This window comes from Dendronephthya gigantea, unplaced genomic scaffold (genome assembly GCF_004324835.1).
Source record: "Dendronephthya gigantea isolate DGI-Jeju-01 unplaced genomic scaffold, DenGig_1.0 000034F, whole genome shotgun sequence".
Lineage (NCBI taxonomy): Eukaryota > Metazoa > Cnidaria > Anthozoa > Malacalcyonacea > Nephtheidae > Dendronephthya > Dendronephthya gigantea.
The window spans coordinates 1536748-1564592 of record NW_021163044.1 but is presented as its reverse complement, the minus strand read 5'-3'; the positions used below and the strand labels follow the sequence as shown (position 1 = coordinate 1564592).

The following is a 27845-nucleotide window of genomic DNA, read 5'->3' as shown; positions in this document are numbered from 1 at the left end:
AGTAGAATACAAAACTTTCACGACCAAAGAAACTGGTAAGCATATAGGGGAATAAAGTATTGCTTTGAAATTATTGAGATATCTCGGCGTGGTTTTATGAAGAGACGGCATAACTTCTGAACTATACGCCTATATACTCTGCCCCCCCCCCCCTCCCTGGATGTACAATCACCACAGATATGTACATTCTGTAACGCTAGAAAATTTGTATTGAAAAACCAAACGCTGATTTCTCAACAGAAAACATCCAGCGTTCCATATATATTAAGTTCAAATTCAATGACCTGCATGCAGCATTCATTCTTCCTTCATTATCCATTATAGTCCCTGCTAAACCTCCACAGCATCTTGCATTCAAATCCCGTAATAAAAGTTCGCTCGAAATAACTTGGAAAGCTCTCGATAAACGTTTCTGGAATGGTCGATTAACAGGATATCAAATTTGTCATTCTGCCGAAGAAAATGACAAACGTCCGGAATGTTCTGACGTGAATATTTCGTCAGACTTGTCGTTTGTTATTTCGAATCTTCAACCTTCAACGAAGTACTTTGTTACTGTATCCGCTGGCACAAAAGTTGGTTTTGGAAACAAAAGCTCTGAATTAAATAAAATAACAAACGGAGGTAAGGAAGGAAACGAGATTAGTTTTTGCTATACTATCTTTAGTGTTTTTCTTCAGCAAAATGACAAATGCTTTCTGACAAATTTTAATATTACCAAATAAATCTATGTTTAAAATCGATGAGCGCCTCATTTTAGTATACTGTAAATTTTGCGAATTGAAAAATTTGCTTCTTTCCAGTTCTTATATAACAACATTGACATTAATAATCAATAAATGTCCCTTTCATCATTTCAACTTAATTTTTACTTTTCATTTCTCTTTGTAACAATTAATTGTGTTATCTAGAGCCTGTGAATCTCACCGCGAAGTCTTACTCAAGCCTACAGTTTAATTTATCGAGACCAGCTTCATACATAAAGTAAGTCATTGTAAACATTTTCTATTTTGAAGGAAGGTTTAATAGTTTACGATTCACATAGCGATAGACTTATTTTACTATTTTAGAGAGAAAGAAATTGTTTCAAATAGTAAAGGAGATTTATGCATAGATGTGTTTCTAGTATAATTTATAATCCAAATTACAGGTCTTAGGTACCTGGTTTATAATGACAGTATACTTTATACTATACGTAAATTTATATTCATACAATTTAGAAGCGTCATGGTTATCGTGCAGTCTGCAACGAGCAGCCCAACTCCAAGCGAGAATATCAATACAAGTAAACTCGAAGCTCAGGCAGACACAGAAGATTCTTATATTACTGCTCATTTAAAAGCTGAAGATCTGCCTTTGACGTTCGTGATCGGTGATGGCAAGGAGTATAAATATGGAAATAAAACATTCATAAACCATGTTTTACAACAGAACTCAAGCTACATCATGTTTTTGAAGTTCATTGAAAACCAGGTGAAGATTATATGTACCGCTACAAAAGTTGTTCTTCCTAAATCGTTTGCCTTTTCCTACACTTTCGCCTATAAATAAATCCACGCTATAAAACCCGCTAACTCGTTTATTGTTTTAGAACTCTTTCTACACAACAGAATGGAGCAGAAATGTTTGGACTATGGTAAAACCACCAGGTATGGTTTTTTGAGCTACTCTTGCATGTTCTTTTTAGAGTTTCGGTTGTTCGCACTGACCGGGTGATGACGTTCCACGACATGGCCAAAATGTCTGAAAAACTGGATGGATTCTCGTGATCCTACCAGAGAAAATATAGAAAGATAAAAAGAGTGTTCAGCAATCAATATTTAGCTTCCCATGCAAGTATCTCCTTCTATATATATACCTGACCAAAACACTCAGAGACGTCGGCACTCATGCTAATTGCCAATGTGCTAATACAACTAGTTCTCCTTTTGTACAGAAAATACCCATAAAATGAATTGAAATCAGGATATCAATAAAATAGCCTTCTGTTAGATTTACCATTCATTGCCATTCATTTACATTTGCCATGCCACGCCACACCACGCCACGTCACACCACATCACGTCACGTCACACACGTCACGCCACACCACGCCACGTCACACCACACACGTCACGTCACACACGTCACGCCACACCACACCACGTCACGCCACACCACACCACGTCACGCTTTTCTATTATTCCTGAAGGTTCGTTTGAAATGAAAAAGGCTTCGCAAATGCTTGTTGTGTTTTGCTAATATCCTACACCATATTCTCTTTGCTTCTCTTAGCTCCTAATATATCAAAGATAGAATCTACTGGCCTTAAAGAATATAATATTTCTTGGTCTCAACCGAGTTTACCTGGCGTTCAGACTGTCTTGCAGTATAAAGCATATTACGGGGTGTTGAATGCGTCAAGAAATGAAACAACTTCAAAAGAGACGTTTGTCACCATTCATGTGTCTGAATATGATAAGCAGTATACGTTTGAAGTGCAAGTTAAGACACAGGCTGGACAAAGTGATCTGGCGAAGAAATCATGGTTGACCCATTCAAGTACGATCCCAGCAGTCTAATTTAAAGTATACTTAAAACTTTAAACCTAAAAGGAAGAAGTGATTATTATATTTTTATTCATCGCGTCTAACTACACTGCCCCTTTTCCTCGAGACACTGTTATTTCTACTTTTCCCTAACTACCACTTTCCTTTTTTCCCTAGCTACCACTTTCCTTTTTCCCTAACTACCACTTGCATTTTTTCCCTAACTACCACTTTCCTTTTTCCCTAACTACCACTTGCATTTTTTCCCTAACTACCACTTTTCCTTTCCATTTTTTGACTTATTCGCTATTGATAAACTCCTTTCGCACAGCCGGCCCCTGTCTTGCATCACATACCCTTACTATATATTCCCCCTAAAGTCAGTAAGTACCCACTATCATCACATCATATACCCCGCGATATAATGTTGTCATTTTATTTCAGAGCCACCAAATCCTCCGATGAGAATGGAAGACTTCTTTATCTTAATACTCAAAAAGCCAGATAGCAACCAAAATATAAAGTACGTTTTATGTAATACTGTCTTTAAATTACTCCACGGTTGTCCAAAACGTTTATAATTTGCATATGAATGAGATCATTTTTCTCATCAGGAATGTCTCATTGGTAGTATATCGAGGAAGTAATAATCCTCCTCCACTGGAAAATCTGAACGTGGAAGAGAAAACTCCTGCAGACGCAAAGAAAAATGCAGTCTTCGTTTTACGGGTTTTCGACATAGCTGAGTTTAAGAATGGTAAAATTGAGGTAAATCTTAAAATGAAAAAGACCTCTGCGAGGAAGAAAAGAAGTCCTGTTGAAGTTGTAATGCCTGGCTCAGAGGATGCGACGTTCAGAATTGCACAACGAAATACGGATAGGTCCGGGGTAGGTTGAACTTTTCGTGAATGATTGGTGTATATATGATTATGGTTCGTTAATTATTAGGTTAAATATGTTACGCAGTATTGTACGTTGCAAGCAGTGGATTACACTGCAGTCAACCTGGATACCGTATTGAATACTGGTCTTGTTCAGCAAGTCTTGGTTCGTTTGCACAAGTGGACCGTATTTGATTTTGGAAAGTTGAAATACGATTTACTTACAATCAAGTATTTGACTTTTCGTTTAGAACGTTTACTGGTCATACTGGACTGAGCCATTTAGTTTTAAAGGTAAAATACTTTAATGCTTGGGTGGTTTACTGAAATCACCCCAGAATTTGGCTAAAAACTTCATGCAGAATTTTCATATGTACGAACCACAACAGCTAGCAGTTAATAATCGTTATAATCATGGTAATTCAAAATCATTTTAAATCATAGTAACTCCCCCCTCCACCACCCCCACCACCACCACCACTAGCACTATAACTACCGGTTCGAGGACTCCTTCCATTTCCACAAAGATACCTAAAACAGAGGCTGCTAGAGGTGATGACAATGATATGGCAGCAGCCATTGGTGCCTCAATCGGTGTCATTCTTATTGTAATCCTAGTTGTACTTACCATCATCTTTTTATATAGAAGGTAAGAATCTCTACTCTTTACCCACAACAATCTTTCCTTCAGGATTATTTTTTTAGATGTATTCTCGCGATAAAATTCCTTCTATATCTTGCTGTTCACCTCTTTCGACCGTGCTTTCTTTAAAGGGGGACCTTCAGACAATATTTTCACAAAGATCCAGTTGATGAGAAGGACATTGGTGGTGAGATGAGGGGAATTGACAACGATGGCAATGATAGACACAACGAGGAGGCTGCCATTGATGAAGATATTTATTCAAATCAACCTGGTACGTCAGTAAAATTAAATGCTTTGTCGTTGTATTTTTTTTTTTCACAAGCTGCGAATGAAATGCTTCATTGTTCACACTAATCATGGTTTTGATAATTATCTTGACTTCCCAGAAGCGGAACAGAAAGAACACCCTTCTATTCAGATTGCAGAATTTGCGCATTATGTGAACGAAATGAAACAGAAAGATAATTACGAATTTCATAAGGAATACGATGTAAGTAGTAGTTGGGTACAAAATAGTACTTGTAGTGATTATCGCATTTACTCATTTATTTTTATTTATTTGTTTAAAAACTTCATGCACATGAAAAACAACGACACATACATAAGCAGGTAACAACAGGGCTATAACACCTTAGCTAAGGCCACCCACAGCTATTTAAAAACGAAAACAGACAGAAAGACAGACGGACCGATTAGACGGACATGATCTAATCACGATCTAACAGAAGATGAGTCAAGTGACAGTTGAAAGAAGTTTCTGATGGTGTTGCAACGTAGACATTTTTAAGGCATCTATACGTTATATCTTTGCGTGGCATGATTACTAATTTGATGGTTACTTTTCTCTCAAACATCGTTGTGATACATACTTTCCTGTGCAGTAAAACTGTGATGCTTTGAATTCATTTGTACTAAACCGACAATCTTCACTGCTTGTTCTAAATGAGACAAAATAAATCTTCAAAGAGGATTTGATTCCTCTTTGGTTTTGCTTCCTCTAAGTATAGAGGATGGAAGAGAATGGACGAAGTATACTGTATGTTTTGTGTTCATTGGTACCAAACAGCCATACCTTTATTGTTAACTCCAAAATAGATTAATATAGATCTTCGAAGAGAGCTAACCTTTCCTGCTCCAAATATATGGGTCCCAGTTAAAAGGATGATAGAAATCGTGAGGCTTTTCGTGCAGCATGTTCGCAATTGCAAGCCTTAAACTATCTCCATTGCTGTCTCCTTAGGGTTGACGTATTGTTTTTCTAAATTAAAACGCAGGATCTGCCTAAAAATACCAATACATCCTGGGAAGTGTCCAGGAAACCGTTTAACAAGAAGAAGAACAGATATGGGAACATTGTAACATGTAGGTTGCTTTGTCGCGTCAAATCTGTTCAAACGTTTTGCTGCATCCATTAAAATTGTTATTATTCCATTTTAGACGACCATTGTCGCGTTGTTCTCTCTGGGGATGAACACGAGGATTACATCAACGCAAGCTACATAGACGTGAGTCTTCTTTTGTTCAATTGAATAATTTTGTATGTCAAATTCATAGCGGTTTTGAATGCATACAAGCTTCTACGGAATAGAAATGCGTAGGGTAATGTAAATACACGATCGTTTTTTGCACTTAGGGGATCAAGGAAAATTCATACATTGCAACTCAGGGTAAGTCCTGTTCAAAATGAATACTTTTAGCAACAGTCTACGTAGGCTCAAAATTATGTTCAAATTAGTTCATGTCATATTGCCCTAAAGGCTAAAGCATGTTTTATTTCTTCCTCCACCACACAAGGGCCTACTCTTCAAACTGAGAATGATATGTGGAGGATGATTTGGGAACAGAGGTGTTACTCCGTTGTTATGGTAACATCTCTTGTCGAGCTTGGGAAGGTACTGCTGCGGATGCCCAATTTTTCGCTTCCTTTACTTCCTGTTAACGTTGGTGCTCTATTTGCAGCCCAAATGTGAGAAATATTGGCCTGACGATGGAAGTAAAATGTATGGCAATATTGAAGTAACCTTGATGAAGACTGAAGAGTTTGCTTACCACGTGACGCACACTATGCGGGTTACAAAGGTAACTTCAACGATTCATACTTCGAGCTTGGAATAATTCAATTTAATGTGTTCTTATTACGCTGTAGGATGGAGAGGAAAGAGAAGTGCGCCATTATTACTTTCAATCATGGCCGGATCATGGTGTACCCAAATATCCCACTCAGCTCCTGGATTTCAGGAGACATTATCGAACTCATCATCTGCAACAGTCTGGACCTATTGTTGTTCACTGCAGGTGCTATAATACAGTGCAATTTTTTATTATGAATATATTTCGATATTCCTGAAAGCCCATTAAGTTTAATGGAGGAAAACGGAGAAAAATAGTTGATCTTTTTAACAATCCCATTTCAATAGCGCTGGTGTTGGCCGAACTGGTGTTTTTCTTGCTATTGATACGATTCTTGACAAACTTGAGAAAGGTGTCACAAATTCCGTGGATGTGTTTGGACAAGTCAGCGCAATGAGAGAAAGAAGGATGAACATGGTCCAGACTTTGGTAAGGTTCTTTTTTAGTAACACTCCAGTTTAGTCGTCTTCAGAGCTCTTCGTGTTATTAAAAGGTGACGTAACCAAACTAAACTAAACAAGACCTTTAGGAACTGTATATTTTCATTACCTTTAGGAACAGTATGTTTTCATCCACGAAGCTATTTTGGAGACCATCGTCTGTGGTAACAATGGAGTAGATTCGAACAAAATCATGGATGAAACAAAGAATCTTTCAAAAGTCATGGCCGGCGGGATGACAGGTTTCCAGGCTAAATTCAAGGTTCGCTTTAACTGTTTGTTAAGTGGTTCTTTTGCAGCAATTTTAATCAGCAAATTCTTTGCATTGGTTTGCTATATTTTCAGATACTGGGTGAGGTATCTCCAAAGATATCGGACGATGAATGCTCTGCAGGACTGTCAGAAGAAAATTACAACAAGAATCGTAACAAGAATGTCTACCCAGGTACATCAAACTGCTTTTATGACGACTGGGGTCGACAGGGCTCGCTTCCATTTAGCATTTTATAGGAGCAAATGTTTTTTCTTATTCTAGCGGAGAGCAACAGAGTTCCTCTTCCGTATCTCGATGGAGTGGATAATTCCGACTACATCAACGCTGTGTTTGTTCACGTAGGTTTTTGTTTCTTGGTTTGTAGAATTTAGGAAGAAATATTATCATTTTGTAACCCTTCCATGAAGACCTAAGATATATTTCATTGCTTCTAAAATGAAAAATGGTCATTTCTTAACCCTTAGTACAGTCAGCCAACGAATTTTATCTTTTTGTTTAACGGAAACAATGTTCTCTTCAAACTCAGGGTTATTTGGGTAGGAACTACTTCATCGCTACACAAAGCCCGCTGCCTGCCACAATCAACGACTTTTGGCGGCTGATTCATACGCAGAAATCCTCTACCATTGTGTTGTTAAACAACATCAAAGATGGAACGGTACGTTTGATCATGTATCATGTAATTGTTAAGTCATTTTGAGCAAGCAGCACTTACAATGAATGGGATTTTCTAAGTTCAAGCACATACAATAAGAAGTTTAAATGGTATTATACTAAATTTTCGCTTTGAAATAGCTTCTTTCAGTAGTAATACCTTCAAGCTGGCATTTTCCATAAATCCTGATGATAGCGATGATATATAGAAGGTTTTCTTAAACATTGTACCTGGAAAATGTAATCTGTTTTCTGCATTGTATGTAGTCATTTCCGAGATTTTGGCCGTCAGAAAGGGGGAAACCAACTTTGTATGGCAGCTTGACTGTTCAGTTGGACTCAGAGAAAGATTCAGATGGAATTTGGACAAGGAAATTCATCTTAGCGTCTTATCCAGTATGTAGAGTAATTTGTATAGGATATAAACGCAGGATAATACGTATATTTTGTGCAGTCTTAGCCTAATTCAGAATCAACATAATATTTCGCTGCAGGATTTGTCAGATGGACGGGTCGTCAATATCTTCCAGTACACGAAGTGGCCAGACCATCGTGTTCCTCAAAACGGACGTGGAGTTATTAGTTTGACGTCATTGGTCGAGAAATCACGACAGAGCCACGGTGGAGGACCGGTTATTGTTGCATGCAGGTAGCACTTGTTCAATAATTATTATCACGATTCTCATAACGATTCTTTGCACTAACACATCAAGGCACGGGGGTGACACGCCCAATTATGCTCGTGACAAAATTATGGGACTCCATGATTTAAAAATTCGGGTATGCTTGCATCCCGGTCAGAAAAAATAATGCGACTCTTTACTTTTATTTCAGCGATGGAGCGGGTCGTACGGGAACGTTTATTGCCATTTCAAACCTGCTCGAAAGAATGAAAATTGAACAATCGATGGACGTCTTTCAGGCGATTAAAATCATCAGAGGAACACGACCACAGTTTGTCGAAAATGCTGTAAGTACATTGTATAATAGACAAGAAAAGTGAATTGAAAATGAAGCTTGTTCAAAGTGTATAGCTCCAGGCCATGCGAGCTAAAATTACTAATAATTTTACTTTTTAGGAGCAATATCAGTTTTGCTACACAGCCTTAATGGCATACTTGGATGACTTTGGTGAATACTCAAATTTTGAGTAACAAATGCGTTAGTCGGTAGAAACGAAATTTAAAACGTTTAAGGGTAGAGAATAGCTTAGTTTTCATACGCTCAAAGCGGAAAACGGTAGTGTTGTTGAATTTGTTTATACTTTTTATACATTTGTTGATGATTTGTTGCGATGGTAGATAGCGCAAGTTGGAAACCTCACAAACCTCACATATTATATACATAATTGTTCAGCTGAATCCAACCCATTCCATTGAGAAATAGAATTGATGCATGTTTGATGATCATAACAATAGAGATACTTGTGTTATATTTTAACAAAACAAGTGAACGTAAGCGTCAAACACATTCCAACTTTCATTTCGTATGTGTTTTTAATTTCATGCACCACTGCTTGCTGCAGAATCGATTACATATAAGAAGAAACCTTTCCATTATACATACAGTAAATCATTATGGTATGGTCGTATTATTCATAGATAGAATTTGTGGGTTGGAATTCGCTTGGTTGTAGTTCTTTTTACATTTAAATCCATTTTCTCGAATGAAACAAACGCAGAATTAGTATTAGTAAGCTGATATATTATATACATGCATGGAATTGCTCATTTGTAGAAGTTTCAAAAATGAAATAAGTTTTATAACATGGTAAATACTATATTTTGTACTTTGATATTTTAAAAATACAATATTTTGAGTAATAATAAAAGAGAAAAATGCAGTTTAGCGCCTTTTTTAAACGGCAAGAACGGGATGATTATTACATGGATCCGCCATCTTGGCGCTTGCATGTAGGGTGGGCAATGCATTCTATATTCTTTTGATGTAGCTAATAGCTTATATCATCTGTGAATGATATTATGCATGCAATATCATCCACTGTGTTACGCACTATGGTTACACTTATTGCATAATTTATGGCTGTTGGATGTTTATCTTCGATGAGTGTCAGTTGTCTTGAGCACTTGACCGACAATGTGGGACTATTAAAAGCCGAATAAAGGTGAGTTTATTTATTCCAGTGACAAATGTTCCTTTTAGAATAAAGACAACCTTAATCATTATGTAAAAAAACTCTCTTATATTGTCGGCGACAACGTTTAGTATATAAAAAGCCTGAATTTTGGCGAAATTGTTTTTATCCGGCTACATATATTGTGTATATATTGTCATGAGACAGTCTGACGATAATGACGATTCATGCAGCGTGAACCAAACACAAATAATCTCTTTAGGGGATTCACGGTGAGGGCAAAGCCAAAGGGCAAGGATGATGAGGAAATATATAAGTATAATTTTGATTTATCCAGGGTGGGACTCGTACAATGTTCGTCTGCTATGTATAACCGGCGTGTGTAATGGGTGATTGTTTATCGGTGCAACCTGACAGAATACGTGTATACTGAAACTGATTTTGGAGGAGATCGACAGCGACCGAAAACTCGCGGATTAGTATCACAGGCCATTGCAAAATAATAATTATGCATCTGAATATCAGATCATTTCGGCATCTCTGTGTTTGTATAGGCGGGGACAGTCTAGGTTTAATTATAATCACAGAGATGCTGGAAATTGCGATGATTTCCGCCATTTTTTAGACCGATCTTAACTGCGAATATACCCACGAAGTTTTGAGAGTAGCTAACAAGGCAAATTAAGGTTATAGTAATTCACGATACATCCAGGCATGTTGATAATTGGCAGACATCGCAAACGAATAATCAGTCATGAAGTCTTCCGTCAGTTCCGTGTGTTTGACGTCTAATTAACCTTGATATTTTGCATTTCAGAAATATGGGAGTAAGCAAAATCAAACTCGTTTTCATCATTGCGATAGTAATTATTATAGAAATCCTGTGTGTCAATGGACAGGGAGGTTCGTGAACAAAATATATTGATGATTATGAGATTGTGACCGCGTTGATATAGCTATCAATATACTGCTATAAGGAAATATTTAAGGCCCTGTTACACGGTGCAATTTTTCCTGCAACTTGCAACGCAATTCTACTTTAAGAGATGTAAATTAGTGAAGAGTCTTTAAAGTGTAAGAAACGCCATTGAGTGTAATAAAGACAAAAGTTTAGTAGTTGCCAAATTTACATCTCTCAAAAGAAGAATTGCATTGCAAATTGCAGGAAAAATTGCACCGTGTAACAGGGTATACGCTTATGCGTTTTTTCTTTGGATCCGAACACAGTCTGCCAATTTTCTTCAAATTTGCCCTGATGTGTGAGTCCCCTTATGTTGAACATCCCTAACTAACCCTCTCTTTCACATCCGTATTTAAATGAGAAAGCCATATAACAGAACATGCTAGTTCCTACACTATATATGCTCAGACTGCTCTGCTATATGTTTTGACAGCTCAAACTGTGTAACTTAGCTATATACAGATGCGACTTAAACGTATATTTCGATGAACTTTTCAGGTCCTTACAACGGGACAGAAGGCGAAATAACGACTCCAGGCTATCCCTTCAATTTGAGTTTTCAAGGTATCTGTAAAACTGAGAAAAACGTGGTTAACGGTTCAATCGAACTGACCTTTGAGAATGTCAGTTTACCGGATGGAGCTTTTATAATCTATGATGGTAAGATCATGAAAATTGGCGTACATGACGTACAATCAAAAGTCGTTTTCATTGCAAAGAAAGAAGTGATGGTGAATTTCGTATTGCCTCGAAATGTTAATGGAACGTATGGAGGGGTTAGGATGAAATATCGAAGAATACCCAAAGGTAAATCTATACCTTGTCCTCTCAGGAAAAAGAGAAATCTTTGAATGACATTCCGCTCGGATACCCGGTATATAGGGGTATTAATCCCCCCGGTGGTTTCTATATAAACGCTTTTTACGATAATATAAATAAGAAGAAAGGGAAATGCAAGGAAATTGGAGATTCCGACATCTTTTCCTCCTCATATGGAAATTGTTTCACGGCTTCGTTTAAATTTAGAACCACCTTAAATGAAATGGATTTCAAGTTTTACTCTCACGAGCCACGTGAGAAGATGTGACGTAATTACCGAAAACGTCTATTGAGACGACGTAAACACGACGTATTTTTATCACTACAAAGCATTCTGTTATCTGCTTTTTAGATGTTTGTAAGTCAAGTTACGAGACTTTTGAAATCGAGGACGAGATACAGAGTCCCGGCTTTCCTGACAACATTGGAGCAAACTCAAGCTGCGAATATTATATTGATGTTGGTCCTTTCTCACTGAACGATGTGATTCAGATACGTTTCAGAGAACTATCATTTGGACCCGATGATACACTGACAGTGTACGATGCAAAGAGCAACACCGTTATATTCGGTCCGCTCATTGGTCCTCAGAGACTCATACGAGCAAATACTACAAAAAGCACCTCCGTAAAAATTGTCGTAGAAACGAAATTTGTACCTTCAATTAAACAGAGATATTTTATTCTCTTTCGAGAAGTTCCTAGAGGTAAGTTGAACGCATATTATCCCTTTGGGACAGGGGCGGAACCAGACAGATTCATGCGATTGCATTATTGAAAAATTTCACAAACACAAAAAATCAAATAAGAAATTGGGGTAAATTAAGACTAGTCTAAATTGAGACACGATAAAAAATATTATTGGTCTAATACACCTGATCGAGTACCGTTTTCCGGTACATTCGACCATGGTCGAGTACACCGTTTTTCGGTATATTCGACTATGGTCGAGTATACTTATACGTTTTCTTACCTTTTCTTGTCCTCTCTTACCATCTTCTATCCTCTTCTACCCTTCCTCAACCTCATTTATCTTCTCTTATCCTGTATTATCCTCCTTTTTTCATCTCTACCATTCTCTACCGTTTTTGTATTTCCCCTCACTCCACAGCAACTCATTTCGCTTCCTTCAATACATCCTCCTACTTTTCCCAGTTTTATCTCATACAATTTCCGTCTAGATTCGTGTGTTTTGGATTACACTGGAGACTATGGTGGGAAATTCTCTTCGCTTGATCGCCCGTGTGTCTATAATATTCGCCTAAAGCATTCGATTCAACTTGATTTCAAATTGAACGGTCTATATGTTCCAAGTGGAGGCCTTATTAAAGTGATTCAACGCTCAAAATATTCGGAAGATACAACACTTTTATCTCTTGACAATGATGACACAGGGAAGACAAGATACTTCAGAAATGATCCTAGCCATGACGTTATTGAGATATCTGCAAGCGAACATGTCCGGTTTACTGTGAGGTTTAAGCGTTTCAAAAAAGGTAGAAATTCCGCTGATGATTGATAGCTGTGGGCAAAGATATTTTAGGTACAAATATCTGATATGGTTGTTTTGTATCTTTCAGATACAACGATCACCCTCCGAAATCCCAATGGGACCATTTTATCACCGTATTATCCATATACGTATCACTTCAAGGCGTTCGCGGATTCGACTTATACTTATCACATTGAAGTACCAAAGGGCCGCGTGAGGCTAAATTTCACTAAGCTTTCTTTATACGTCGAAAACAGATACCTCAGTGACGACCTGTTTGTCTATGATGGAAAATCACGTGATGCTTACCGAATCTGGTTACTTAGAACCAACGAAAAGTATCAATTACCTTTATCCCTTCTGAGTTCGGGTAACCATCTTACAGTGGTATTTCGGCCTATGTGGTCACCTAAATGGAAATCGGTCAAGGGTCATGTCTTCCAATTTGAGGCAATCTATTCCAGTGAATTTCAAGGTAAGAGCAATGTTTGTTCATCTATAAGGAGCCACCACTACAAACCACCCAAAGAATACTCGATTGGTTAGGTTCTACAACTTAGTTTAACGAATTAATGACATGGTAATCCTTTCTGTTTTGTGTGTAGTAAAAGACTGCATCGCCTTCGATTGGCCTCATTCTCGTGCGGAAAGAAATGTAACGTTGCCAGGTGAACTGATTTTCGTTGCACGTTTCTTGTATGATTCACATTGTTTCATAGCTATAATAACAAAAAAATAACCCTAACCTACAAATTAACGGATTAACATACATTCCTGCCGTCTTTCTTTGTTTGATTCCACTATCAATTTTTTATAGAATTATATAGAATTTGTTTTCTCCACTGTACAAATCTGCAGCCTTCGTGAAATACGAGGGCGAATCTGTTCAAACTTAACTTGCTTTTTTGTCTCACAGGGAGGGAAACGAAATTCTTCTGCAACAAGAATTATGTCAGCGGATCATATTTTAAGGACGTTACGCGGAGATGTGGATTTCATGGTGAATGGGAAGAGGGAAGGACATTGAACTGTTTGAGGGTCTGTCCTCCCCTGGGTTAGTATTACTTCAAAATATAAGTTGAAATTTTAAGTTGAAATTTTAGCATAGTCGTTGAACACCGGTCAGAAGATCTTACCCTTCACTAACCTTTAACCAAAGATTGGTTTCGTTCCCACAATTTACTCCAAATTAGTGCAGCGCCTTGCCATCCACCTTTCACCATCTTCATTTTTCCACTTCCGTTATCCAGTTTCACTTACAGATCAGTGACCATATTTTCCTCCTGAGAAATTTCCCCAAACATGTTACTTGATATTTGCTTTTTCTGTAGACGAAAAATTAAAAGAGAACTCGTCTTTATCTTGGTGGTACTCAACATTCAGCAAGGGTGAAGTATACGACGGAGTATATGCGTACTTTTCTTGCAATTATTACAAAGAGCAGTTGGTCGGCCCAAAGACAATCACGTGCACATCACATGGCAACTATACTGCGTTGCCTCCCATTTGTAAAAGAAAACCCAAACGTAATTCTGATTATGGCTCAAGTAAGTCCGTAGAAAAAGCTTCTGATTCGTAATGTAGAAGTACTTAAACCCTAGATAGGCCAGAGGTTGTCTTGAACTTGGAGAAAATTTCTAAAGGCGGTGTTATACTATGCAACTTTTCTTGCAACTTGGAATGCAGCTCTACTCCTGAGACATCTAAAGTTGTCAAATACGAACATTTCTTACGATCTGTTAACGTTTCTTAACATTTCAAACATTCTTCGCAAATTTACATCCCTCAAAATTATAATTGCATTGCAAGTTGCGAGGAAAATGGCATAGTGTGACAGCGCCTTTGGTAACTCAGAATATAAACATAATTCAAAAGAATTATTCATATTTCAAGTTACTAGTTACTACTGTTGTTATAGCCTTGTGCCTATTTGCATCTCCAAGAATTATTTCGATATGGATAGCTAAGGAATTTTAGCTTGTTTTAACATTGCCTAAAACTATAAAACATAATCCAACGGTATATTGGACCATATTTGTATCAAATGATTGGCACTTTTAAGAAAACAATTAAGCTTAAAGTTCAGTGAAGGGTAGTTTTGTGCCGGAATTAAAGGATTCCACGACACCAAATATTAAATTGTTAAATTCCTCGATCCATAACAGGTGGTAACGACGGATGGAAATACGGCGCTGGTATTGGTGGAACAGTATTCATAATTTCCATAGTCGTCACTGTATTGAAAGTTTGTTTCGGTTGTTGCAATTGTTGCAGTCAAGGCAACAGTGCCGAGTCAATTCCAATGAGTCAAGTAAAATACTCGCAGGCCTGAATATTCGAGGAAGAATTTGAAATTGCAGATTACTACATGGGGGATAATTTCAGCTATTCTTCGAGCCATTGTGTTCCAATGAGTTCCGCAATCCTAGCAAAACCCATCGACCACAATTCGGTTATCTGTCACTGTCACCTTTTTATGTTATTCTGTCTATCACTATCAGTCCTATGCATGACGGATGTGGTCAGTTATCATTCAGTGAGTATCTTCAATGTTTTGACCAGGATTGCTGCTTCCAATGATCTTGAGAATCCATCAGCATGAGTAAACTGAATAGTGTAAAATATTTTCAGACCTGACTAAATACTTGAGAGCCAAAGAGGTGATTTTAAGGATTATCGCAATTAGGATGATCCAGCGATTAAGATTAATATATAAGTTGTATTATATTCCTCTTTGTCCACACACGAGAAACATCCAAAATTTATAAATTTTAATCCAGAACTTCCCGAAACAAATGTTTGTCTGTGGGGCTCACGCCGCAGTAGTTTTCTCATAGAAAATATGCTACATTTCATAAAGACGAGTATAATTGTTTCAAAAGGAACAGTATGGTGCAAGACAATAATATACCGCCGTGCCCAATATTATAACGAGAACGGCTCAATTGATATAATTATATGATTGTGTAAAGAAAAGCTGATTAAATTATACATGTACTGATATATATCGTTCTTCAAACCTGTAGTAAAAAATGTCCGAGGGAGACTCTTGAACAGTCAAACTTTCCTTAAAATCTACGTTGCTTCCTGGTTTAAATTTTCTAGGAGTTTCACATTAAAATTTTGTTAAATTAACAACGGGGTTCTCGTAAAGAATTCGAAACCGAAATGGATGCATGTATATGATAATTACTGATAAAAACTGATGTCAACAATGACTTTAGTTTATGGTAATCTAGCGTAGACATAAAGTTCCTAAAGTCGATATACCAGTGGACGGTGTATCGCTTTAAACAACAGGCAAGTTTTAACATCAAGGTATAAAATAGCCACGAGATATGGCATCATCAAAAGGAGCGTCTGCCTTTAGTGTTGTCCTTGGCTTCATGATTTTGATCGTGGCCGTTGGCTGCATCGCAGGAGGAGCTTTTGCTCTTCACAAATTTGATCATGTTGGCGCAGCGAGCATGGGAATTTGGGCAGTCTATGTATGTATTCTTAATATTAAGTTAATATATTGAAATGAATACAATTGTGAGCCCTTTTTCGATATATGTTTTTCGATCACCCTATTTATATCCCGAGATACATTGTGTATCCAGTCTAAATCGACTATTCATAGCTATAGCCATCATTTGACAGTCTATTATATAAGTTTACTGAGTTACAAACTGTTTCCAGTCTAACAATACATATATAGTTGTTCACATAATCATGTCTAATTTTGGCCAGGTGATTTCTATTTCTCTCGGTTCTTTAAATATACTGTATCTGATATATATGATTATCGTAAATCGCAAATCTTAATTCGCAAAATCTAAACAAAGAAGCACGCGTTACTCGATGTACTTCGGAGGTCCTATAATCCTACATCAGTAGGAAACTATATATCTAATTCTCCGTCCAAATTTCCTAGAGCTTTACTGGTTTTAGACAACAAACCCTGAATTTCTCAGTGTACATCATTTATAACCGAACGCCCCATCAAGTTCTGTATTGTTTATGATAAATTTTTTACATTTTTCAAATCTTTTTTTTTTAGTTCGTAATTTCCAGCGCCATAAGTCTTGTTGCAGGGTTTGGTAGATATCGTAGTTGGGTAAGATATCTTTTAGACTTTATCTTTTACTTTACCTGGAGTCAGGTTGAATCAAATTGATTATAAAAATATACAATTTTTTATTTTGTGTTTAGTTTGGAGTGGCGATTGCGGTACATGTGTTTGGGTTACTTCTCGCCTTGGCAGGAATAGTATGGTCCGCTTTGTTTTGGGCGGCATTCGCAATTTGTGACAAGTTTAATAATCTCCTCGGAATATGTGTATGCGGGCTCAAGTATGATGGTTGTAAGTAGTATATCTCATGTGCACTTGCGACCCGCTGAAAGGTGCTTCATGTCCACTATAATTTTTGTTTCACCATCAAAAATGCGCTGGAAGATGCATGGACAAGCCAAGCCGACGAGACATTGCAATTTGTTTCCATTTTAATGCAGTCAAGTATCCATCAACAGCAATTGTGTTTTTCTAATTCTGTTTAGTGAACGTAAATTGTGACGACGTGGATGATCTGCTATATGCCACCGCTGCAGTCACAATACTTTATATTGTCCTATTCATTCTGTCTTTCATTGCGTCTATACTCGGCTGTGTCGCAGTGTGTTGTGGGAAACAGGTAAGGATTTTACGTACCGGCATTCTCTCTCCATAGCATAGATACTCAAGACTTCCATGCAGAACGTTAAAGCGTAGCAACGACTCTTTAAATCAGCTTTGTTTAGACGTTTGAAAAACGTTAAGGCCTTTTCAACTTTTCAATAATGTGAACTTGATTTTCTTCTTTTGAATGATGTGAACTAGTGGATAGTCTGATGATGGTCATCATATAACAGCACTTATACATTGAAGCATTTATAACCGGTCGCTCGCCTTGCATCAATCAAAAGACGACAATCGTGCCAAAAATAGCAGGAAAAACTTTTCAATTTTTTTCATCAGGAATATCGCGGTGGAATGTACCATGGGGCATACGTGGTGCCTGTTCGAAATCCAAACAGCATGATGATGACAAGGATTGAAGAAAGACAATACACTGACAATGATCCAGATCAGCACGGAGATAGATACATACAAGCGCCACCGCAATACAGGGAACCCTCCTATATCGACTACAGAGATGACCGGAAGCAGAACAGAGGATACGTCGAGGAAAGGTATTTTAACGGTTATTTTGAGCAGTATGTTGACGAGAAACCATACTATGAAAACCGTGGCCTACCAGCTCACCAGGAGCTTTATGCCGAAGATCCTAGCGACGAAAGATTCGTTGGTTACGACAACTAGCCAACCAGTCACAGTCCGTTTATTGAAACTATTTCATCCATTTTTTGCGCTAGTGGGTAATCTCGTGCACGACCTAATTCTAATAACTCCGTGTAACTTTGCACTGTCCAGTACGGATTTCATTCTTGAATTTCACGTTCGTTCTTATAACAATATAGCATCGTTCTCCGAGTAATCTGAGTTAACAATTTGCTTCAACAATTTATTTGACTTTAAGTTATATTTGAGCTTCGTCCGGGCTTAGTTCAGGATTGCGTCTAATCAATATATTGATCTTTTAGATATATTTTATAAATTATATTCCTTTCTAAATTGGCACTTTTATTTATATATTTTTATATTTTATTTTTATATTACTTTATTTTTATATTTCCCGCAAGATTTTTCTTGATTTTTTAAGACTTTTCATCTCTATACCTCTTACGCAAATACCGCGCGCCTGGTTCCAAAGGCCAAAATTTATGATACAGTAATTCTAAGATTCATTTTGCAAAGTTAGGCTCGGTTTACACTGTCAAATTTTCGGTGATCACAGTTTGGAATATTTAACGTCAAATCCTTGGGATTTAGCGATGCAAATTTTCAACTGTGAACACAGGAACTTCAGTGGACAGTGTAAAGCGGGCGTTAGAAACGTTCAATCTAGCTGTTTCACCAAACTTGACACAAACTTTCCTTAAAGTCTACGTTGCTTCCTGGTTTAAATTTTCTAAGAGTTTCACATTAAAGTTTTGTTAAACTAACAACGGGGTTCTTGTAAAGAATTCGAAAATGTATAATTTTCAACGCCAAATGTATGCATGTATATGATAATTACTGATAAACACTGATGCAAACAATGACTTTAGTTTATGGTAATCGTTGCCGCGTAGACATAAAGTTCCTAAAGTCGATATACCAGTGGACGGTGTATCGTTTTAAACAACAGGCAGGTTTTAACATCGAGGTATAAGATAGCCACGAGATATGGCATCATCAAGAGGAGTGTCTGCCTTCAGTGTTGTCCTTAGCTTCATGATTTTGATCGTGGCCTTTGGTTGCATCGCAGGAGGAGCTTTTTCTCTTCACAAATTTGATCATATTGGCGCAGCGAGCATGGGAGTCTGGGCAGTCTATGTATGTATTCTTAATATTAAGTTAATATATACTAAAATGAATACAATTGTGAGCCCTTTTTCGATATATGTTTAACCGGAGTCCACCTTGTATTTACCCTATTTATATCGAGAGGTACATTGTGTATCTAGTCTAAATCAACTATCCATAGCTACCCTTCATTTGACAGTCTATTATATTTACACTACTGGATGTGGCGGGTGGCTGCGAGTTAACAGACTTCATAAGTTCACTGAGTTTCAAACTGTTTCCAGTCTAACAATACATAGTCATAGTTGTTCACATAATCATGTCTAATTTTAGTACAGGTGATTTCTATTTCTCTCGGTTTTAAACACTGTATCTGATATATATTATTTGGTTCCGCTTCCCGTATGGAAATTAAGCTAGCAAATCATAATTCGCAAAATCTAAACAAAGAAGCACGCGTTACTCGATGTACTTCGGAGTGTCCTATAATCCTACATCAGTAGGAAACTATATATCTAATTCTCCGTCCAAATTTCCTACAGCTTTACTGATTTTAGACAACAAAACCTGAATTTCTCAGTATACATCAATTATAACCGAACGCTCCATTAAGTTCTGTATTGTTTATGTTAAATTTTTTGCATTCTTCAAATCTTCTTTTTCAGTTCGTAATTTCTAGCGCCGTAAGTATTGTTGCAGGGTTTGGTAGATATCGTAGTTGGGTAAGATATCTTTTAGACTTTATCTTTTACTTTACCTGGAGTCAGGTTGAATCAAATTGATTCTAAAAATATCACTTTTTTATTTTGTCCTGGAGTAGTTTGCAGCGGCGATTGGGGTACATGTGTTAGGGTTACTTCTCGCCTTGGCAGGAACGGCATGGGCCGCGTGGTTCTGGGCGCTCTTCGCCATTTGTGAAAATGCTAAAGATATTCTGGGAGTATGTGTATGCGACCTCAAGTATAATGGCTGTAAGTAGTATATCTCATGTGCACTTGTGACCTGCTGAAAGGTGCTTCATGTCCAAGACTATAATTTTTGTTTCACCATCAAAAATGTGCCTGGAAGATGCATGGACAAGCCAAGCCGACCAGACATTGCAATTTGTTTCCAATTTTAATGCAGTCAAGTATCCATCAACAGCAATTGCGTTTTTTTAATTCCGTTTAGGGAAAGTAGATTGTGACGACGTGGATGGTGTGCTACATGCCACCGCTGCAGTCACAATACTTTATATTGTCCTATTCATTCTGTCTTTCATTGCATCTATACTCGGCTGTGTCGTGGTGTGTTGTGGAAAAGAGGTAAGGGGATTTTACGTACCATTCTCTCTCCATAGCATAGATACTCAAGACTTCCATGCAGAACGTTAAAGCGTAGCAACGACTCTTTAAATCAGCTTTGTTTATGCGTTTGAAAAACGTTAAGGCCTTTTTATAACTTTCTTCTTTTGAATAATGTGAACTTGATTTTCTTCTTTTGAATGATAGCAGGAAATTTTTTTCAATTTTTTTCCTTCAGAAATATCGCGGTGGAATGTACCATGGGGCATACGTGTTGCCTGTTTCAAATCCAAACAGCATGATGATGACAAGGATTGAAGAAAGACGATACATTGAAAATGATCCATACCAGCACGGAGATAGATACATACAAGCGCCACCGCAATACAGGGAACCCTCCTATATCGACTACAGAGATGACCGGAAGCAGAACGGAGGATACGTCGAGGAAAGGTATTATAACGGTTATATTGAACAGTATGTTGACGAGAAACCGTACTATGAAAACCGTGGCCTACCAGCGCCAGCTCACCAGGAGTTTTATGTCGAAGATCCTAGCGACGACAGATTCGATGGTTACTACGACTAGCCAACCAGTCACAGTCCGTTTATTAAAATTATTTCATCGATTTTCATCCATTTTTTGCACTAGTGGGTACTCTTGTGCACGACCTAATTCTAATAACTCCGTGTAGCTTTGCACTGTCCAGTAGGGATTTCATTCTTGAATTTCACGTTCGTTCTCATAACAATAGCATCGTTCTTCGGGTAATCTGAGTTAACGATTTGCTTCAACAATTTATTTGACTTTAAGTTATATTTCAGCTTCGTCCGGGCTTAGTTCGGGCTCACGTCTAATCAATATATTGATCTTTTAAATATATTTAATAAATTATATTCCTTTCTAAATTGGCACTTTTATTTATATATTTTTATATTTTATTTTTATATTACTTTATTTTTATTTTTCTTGATTTTTAAAAACTTTTCATCTCTATACCTCTCACACAAATACCGTACGTCTGGTTCCAAAGGCCAAAATTTATGATACAATAATTCTAAGATTCATTTTGCAAAGTTAGGCCCAGTTTACACTATCAAATTTTCTGTGATCACAGTTGGAAATTTAAATCGTCAAATCCTTGGGATTTATCAATGCAAATTTTCAACTATGAACACAGGAACTTCAGTCGACAGTGTAAATTAACCGGGCGTCAGAAACGTTCAATCTGTGTCACCAAACTTGACACTTATGAACGGGATTCATCGGACTGTCTCCAGGACATTTGAACGCATTTGCGAAGTCTTGAGAATTTTGAATGGCAGCTAATACCCTGAATATAGAATAATGCATAGTGTTATTTCTTATTCGGATTGAAACCTTTTTCGTGGTATTTCAAAGAAATCATTTTGGCCGGTAAACTGCTCTTTAAGCCTGGTTGTTATATTCGTAATCTATTGTATGAAGTTCTTTGTCGATAGTCAATGCTTTGTCTGTCGGAGAATGGATCGTAGTCGTAGAACATTCTCTCTCATCGACCATGCAGTAAACAAGCTGAAATGGTCAGCTAGTAAACCGCATGAAACACAAAAGGATATTTTCCCCTTTGTGTTGAAAAACATCAAAGGGTAAACTCGAGTAGATATTTTTGTCTTGCTGCTAAATTATGTGCATATTTTGTTTGCATATACTGAACAATATACACTTATTCAAAAACAAATCATCCTGGTTAAAACATAATTAAAAGCGGTGGTGCCTTTAAGGTTCGTTGTTGTTTGTATGGTTGAAGCTAGGAAGATTTAAATGAACTAAAAGGTCTTTGTCTTATCGTAACGGGATAGATACAACTAAACTCTCGAAGATCTTCGAGGAATTAAAATAGATGCAGGATGGCACTATTCAAACCTGCTAAACATGGTCACATCGTCTTTTCTAAGTGGTTGGCCATAAAACTCCAAGGTAAGATCTGTTCTAGATTATAACACATTCGAAATATCTTAGAATTTCACCTTATTCTCTCTGGACTATGATCGTCTGTGAGTAACGACTCGTTAGCTTTGCTTTCAGTGCTTGAAGAACACCAGACCTATAGAATATAAACACAACTATTGTGAGCTTTGCTGATGTAGATTCTAGAGTCATTCACGTGTATCAGCGTTGTTTTTAAGCCTTCATATATAGCAGGCTTTTTGCCCGTTCATACCTGAGCAAACGCGACAAAGAATAATTGTTCTGCCGTCAGATCAAATGATGGTAATTTTCGTTCATTCGTATGACGTCTTAACCAATGTTTGTAAGCCTTAACGCAATAACATAGTAAATAAAAAGTGATATCATTGAATCTTAAAGATACGACCGTTGCCATGCCTTGTGTTAATACCTGGAAGGCAAGTTTGAGTCCGCCATCATCTGCGATATTCTCTGCTAAAGTTTTTCCTCCGTCGACCTGGGAAGAATGATGAGATAAGTCTTTAACATTGCTAAATACGTTGCAGTTAGGAATTCCAATCTTTTGGAAAATTGTGCATTTTCAACAGAAACGAATAATTCGTTTCATTATACCTGTTTATTGTGCAAGGTGAAATTCCCATACTGTTCTACCATGCATTTTGTTCGCTGTTGAAACCGATCAAGGGAGCCATTCCCCCACCAATTATTGAGATTTCCATATTTGTCAAACTTGCTGCCTGTAGGTGAAAGTATTATCACGCTGATATTCTATACATCGGGTTTTGGGGTTAAGTTTTATAGAAGCGTCAAAACATATATGAAATAAGTACATATATAAAAAGCTATACAGATAAAATATTTACCGTGACTATCAAATCCATGGGTTAACTCGTGGCCCATAATCACTCCAATTGCTCCATAGTTTAAATACCTGAAATGTATAGCAAAAAGAATAGTTCCACATCAATTAGGACAAGTTAATCGTATTATTGAAACAAAGTGACCACGGATCCATCACAATACCGTTCTTATCTCAATGTTCATAGTTCTGATTAGCTTCTTAAAATAAGACGAATTAGTCCCAAGGGTAATATTTGAAATATTAGTAAAAAATGCGGACGTACTTGGGCCAGAGAGGTTCAAAGAACGGCCGCTGTAGTATACCAAGTGGAAATGCTAAAAACCAGAATTCGATATTGTAATTATTGTTAATTGATAGGAAAAACTGCATGACTAATAAACCATTTCATCAATTACTAATTAGTTAATTCATCGAATTACCGATATAGTTGCTGGGCGTATTATAATACGCGTTTACTTCAGACGGTGTGAGATGCCATCTGAGATGAAAATGGAAATATTTGGTTATTTCAACGAAGTAAAGGGGGAAAGTCACGCGAATATCACATCATAAATAAGTGAGGCAACTCACTCGTTTCGTTCTACCAACTTAGAACGTTTACTCATCATTTTTGCATGATAAAATCTACGAACATCCAAGTAATTTTCAAAATGCATATCTTTTTTCATTGTCAGCTAAAATGAAACAAGATCCAAACATTTCATTCAGTCAAATGCTTTGCTTGGAGTTCAAACAGTATAACTTTAGTCCATACATTTGAGTAGTATTTGTCAAGCTTTGCAACATCTTGGATCCAAGAAGGATAACCAATCATTTCGATAACAGCATTTAACTAAACAGAGTGAAACACTTCATGTATTATTAATCCTACCCTCACGACAGCAAATCAAGCCGGTTTTGTATGGAAAGAATTATACTACTTTGAGCATTTTTTCAAATCTTCTACATCATATGTTTTGCCTCCTCTAGATAAACGTTCCTCTTCATTTCTTACTTTTTCTAATGCCTTTTCCTTGGTACGATCGTCCATCCAGTCAGCTCTTGGGATACTTTGTTCAAATGCTTGTTTAATTGTTTTGATCATTTCCGAAGCCTATTGATACAATGTTTCGTTCGTTAGATTGAGTGAATAGCTGTTACCTGACTCTATACTAATAAAGATGTTATAAAAGTTGTTGCTGGGAAAACAACGGGAAAAGAAAGTGATGGAAATGATGAAGATATTGATGATCATAATGATGGACGGATGAAGATATTGATGATCATAATGATGGACCGATGAAGATATTGATGATCATAATGATCGAGTTATTGTTCAATGTTACAGATAATCATATGATCATTGATGCTATTTTATGTGGCAAATACCTCAGCTTTGGCTTCTTTGCCGTGTCTTTCCTTAACGTACAACATTCCGGTGGCAAAACCAAACAAGGACTCGCTCCTAGCTACGCACTCGGAACTTGATGGCGAAGAGAGCTGTGATCCTTTCTCGATCAATTCAAATGCATCGTGTGCTTCTCTGAATGGCTGGGACAGTAAATGTACCAAGGGCTTTATCAAATGCCATACCATATAATTCGCTAATACCCTATATGGTAAATATTCATAAATGAATTCAATAAAAACTCTGTCTCGTGTCCATCAACAATGGACTTCGAGTAATGCAAAATTCAATGCTATCCTAATGGAAAGAAATTTCTCCAAGAATATACAGCAAGTATTCTTTGATATAGTTGGTCTATGCATTGGACTTGTTTATGTGTTTATCTCTCTCACCTTCTTTCAGTTTTTGTGACCAATTCGGACATGTTTCTAAGGTAATGCGGTGTGAAGACAACAACGGGTTCGGAAAACGTGACCGGACTGTTGAATATGTTGTTCATATAATCCATCCATGGGATCTAAAGTGTAATGAATGAGTAATGACAGTCTAGTTTTTTGAAACTGCATGAAATATTGTTAATGGTAAAATGGTAAAACCTGGGCAGAAGATTAAATCGATTTGAGATTATAGTTAAAAGCTTGAAAATAAAGACAATTCTCAAAATTTCGTTGTATTTTTTTTCAACTCACCGATGGAGCCATTTGTTGTAAATCCGCTATCGTCATTTTATTGTAAATATTTTCACTGTTCTTCAGTTTTTCTTTCCGTTCATAAATTTTCGCCAAACTTCTCTCAAACTGTAAAACTTCATTCATTTGCTTCAAGACATTTGCCTTGTTGTTGGCCCCAAGCAACATCGCCGTCTTCACCATAAAATCTTTATAACCTACGATCAACTGAAAAAGAGATCGAAAGTTCGGCACTGAAATATGTTCCGGCGCATCGAAAGTCTCGCTATATAGTTTTGCTCAAGGATGTGGTGATCAATTCTACGTTTAATCTCACTTAAACTGAGTGTAGCACACACACCTTTTCACTGTCTTTTTTCTCGTAATGCTCCTCGTCAGCCAGCGTTATTCCTGCTTGTTGTATCTATATAGGCAACAATTATACGTTCACGGGTGCACCCAGAGTTTAGTGAGAACGGAGAAGTCAAGTCCCTAACTTACCTGTATTATATTGCGAGATGAATCTTTATCATCCGGGCCAACAAACATATAAAACAGCGGCATGCTCTTCAGTTTGTGAATCTGCGTCAGCGCTTGGCCAAAATTCCATCCTTCGGGATTCCATGCGGTATTGGTCACTGTCCATGAGCCCACGAGCTTGATAAGATCTTGCAGTGGTTTTGCTCCTCTAGATTCGATGATCTTCTGATCAAGACATGAAGTATAATATGTAGCGACGTTCCTCACTGCTGAACTACTGTGAGCCTGCAACCCTCCACGATCCAGTATCCTCTTCAAAATCAGCTGGTTCTTTTGGGAGATTTGATAAAATGATGTAAACTTAGAAGAACCAGGTGGGATTGATGTGTCTCGTTCCCATGTCCCACAAGCGTACTCGTAAAAGTCATCGCATGGATTGACTTGATCATTGAGAGATTTTGAAAGTTCATTTGCTGCCTGAACGCAGGCTCTAGTTAGGCAGACGGGATCGTCTTTGTGGAAGAAAGGTAGCCTAAACGAATAAATGATGTTTAGGTTTTTTCCACGACTAGCAGCTAATATCGTACAACAACAGAGTCAAGAGAGATTACCTAAACTCACCTGAGGTGACTTTTGTACAAAATCAAAAATGCCAATGCAACAGTGGTCATTACAAACACACTTAAAGCTGTCGTAACGCGTCGTTCGTAAATTGTCCATGTCCGACGCCTTCGGCATCGTCGGGAACTGTCGTAGTCTTTTTCGAGCTGCGACATCCATGCGTCGTCTTCGTCGCTGTCTACATCACTGTCGTTATGCAACACGCACTTCGTGACGTCTTCGCGATACGCACGAGAATTAAGATCGTCGGAAAAACTAATTTTTGTCCATTTTCCCGAAGGAGAGGGCCACAGCGATGCCATAGTGTTTTCTCAATACTTTTCTATGATGCCCGGCTTTTTCTTCAAGATTACTTGGGTAGTTTCTATCACTTTATTCTGCACTTTTGCCTCTCGTTTACAATCTATAACCCCACGTTTGCTGTGTTTCAAAGCACATTTATGCCAATATTTTCACTACTCGCCCTCAAACGTTCGTCCAACTAGGATTTACCACATTTTATCTAAGACAAGAGGTGAATTTGGTTGCATGATTAATAAATTAGGAAAAATGGGGAAAGTAGATTGTAGAAAAGTTTCCTGGAACATGTGATTGGCAAACTTGAGTGCCTTTGTGGACTACGGAAAGCTTCAATCTGCCTTCTGAATTCTGATAGATTAGATGGTAAACTATAATGATATGCTGTAGCTACTTGTGAGACAAATTCAAGTGTAAATAAAACATATAGAATTATAACGAGCCATCTCGCCTTGATCTCGATTTACCGTATTGCAAATTGTTAATTGTTAATGTTAATATATTGTCCTCCTGTTGGGTCAAAAAGTATAAGGATTGCATGGAAAATTGCAGTTTTTATTGTACTTATTCTTAGACGTTTTATCCCAACAAAATAGTGTAGATTGTATATTTTTAACGCCAGTAAAACAAAGTATTTAACTACTTATTGTCCAATATGAACAAATCTGTTATGCGAGTATATACTATAATATCCATGGAATTAATACTTTTTCTATCAAATATTAAATCAGAGACGTTTTTATTAAATTGAATATTACCTCTTAAAGTCGTGAATAGGAAACCTTGACGTTAAAATCCACAGAGAATCACGAATATTCTAATTTGCAGTTGAATTGTTGTTTTTTGTACTTAAGGTTTATTTTGCTTTGTGTCGTGATAGCGAGTGACCTTTCAAAGACGACCAACCACCTGTCAAGAATTTGCGGGTTTATCACTTCCCTACACAATGC

General features: G+C 37.3%; 4 protein-coding genes across 8 annotated transcripts; 3 read left to right on the top strand and 1 right to left on the bottom strand.

Annotated features, from left to right (window-relative positions):
* Positions 1-332: 332 nt before the first annotated feature.
* On the top strand, positions 333-3686 carry LOC114525361. Its single transcript, XM_028546623.1, has 8 exons — positions 333-624; positions 912-984; positions 1221-1473; positions 1592-1649; positions 2275-2541; positions 2973-3051; positions 3143-3416; positions 3477-3686. The coding sequence occupies exons 3-8, from the start codon at positions 1228-1230 to the stop codon at positions 3684-3686; spliced, it is 1134 nt and encodes a 377-aa protein (XP_028402424.1). The 5' UTR covers positions 333-624; positions 912-984; positions 1221-1227.
* A 193-nt stretch (positions 3687-3879) lies between these two features.
* Positions 3880-8874, top strand: LOC114525438 (receptor-type tyrosine-protein phosphatase S-like). The gene is made up of 18 exons (XM_028546791.1): positions 3880-4058; positions 4184-4326; positions 4442-4545; positions 5330-5417; positions 5493-5560; positions 5689-5722; positions 5850-5947; positions 6015-6134; positions 6202-6350; positions 6473-6614; positions 6741-6887; positions 6971-7070; positions 7161-7237; positions 7426-7557; positions 7821-7949; positions 8048-8202; positions 8388-8523; positions 8633-8874. Exons 1-18 carry the CDS (start codon positions 3976-3978, stop codon positions 8705-8707), a joined length of 1980 nt encoding a protein of 659 aa, XP_028402592.1. The 5' UTR covers positions 3880-3975; the 3' UTR covers positions 8708-8874.
* Positions 8875-11116: 2242 nt separating this feature from the next.
* Positions 11117-21428, top strand: LOC114525355. Of its 5 annotated transcripts, XM_028546615.1 has the most exons (16): positions 11117-11416; positions 11781-12134; positions 12609-12923; positions 13008-13394; positions 13525-13587; positions 13836-13973; positions 14251-14466; positions 15085-16407; positions 16962-17018; positions 17114-17264; positions 17459-17592; positions 17916-19376; positions 20012-20068; positions 20167-20317; positions 20517-20650; positions 20868-21425. In XM_028546615.1, the coding sequence occupies exons 1-8, from the start codon at positions 11278-11280 to the stop codon at positions 15249-15251; spliced, it is 1779 nt and encodes a 592-aa protein (XP_028402416.1). In that variant the 5' UTR covers positions 11117-11277; the 3' UTR covers positions 15252-16407; positions 16962-17018; positions 17114-17264; positions 17459-17592; positions 17916-19376; positions 20012-20068; positions 20167-20317; positions 20517-20650; positions 20868-21425. The 5 variants fall into 5 exon arrangements, with proteins under 5 accessions (XP_028402416.1, XP_028402418.1, XP_028402415.1 ...); XM_028546617.1 differs by having other exon boundaries at positions 15085-17018; positions 20012-20029; positions 20868-21428; XM_028546614.1 differs by having other exon boundaries at positions 15085-17018; positions 20868-21427.
* A 134-nt stretch (positions 21429-21562) lies between these two features.
* LOC114525268 (endothelin-converting enzyme 1-like) lies at positions 21563-27796 on the bottom strand. The gene is made up of 18 exons (XM_028546499.1): positions 27654-27796; positions 26599-27100; positions 25999-26509; positions 25859-25921; positions 25519-25725; positions 25222-25346; positions 24811-25033; positions 24437-24535; positions 24197-24274; positions 24013-24116; positions 23862-23920; positions 23705-23756; positions 23444-23511; positions 23193-23317; positions 23011-23076; positions 22834-22929; positions 22640-22716; positions 21563-21963 (listed from the first exon to the last, which is right to left on the bottom strand). Exons 2-18 carry the CDS (start codon positions 26898-26900, stop codon positions 21864-21866), a joined length of 2355 nt encoding a protein of 784 aa, XP_028402300.1. The 5' UTR covers positions 26901-27100; positions 27654-27796; the 3' UTR covers positions 21563-21863.
* Positions 27797-27845: the final 49 nt, after the last annotated feature.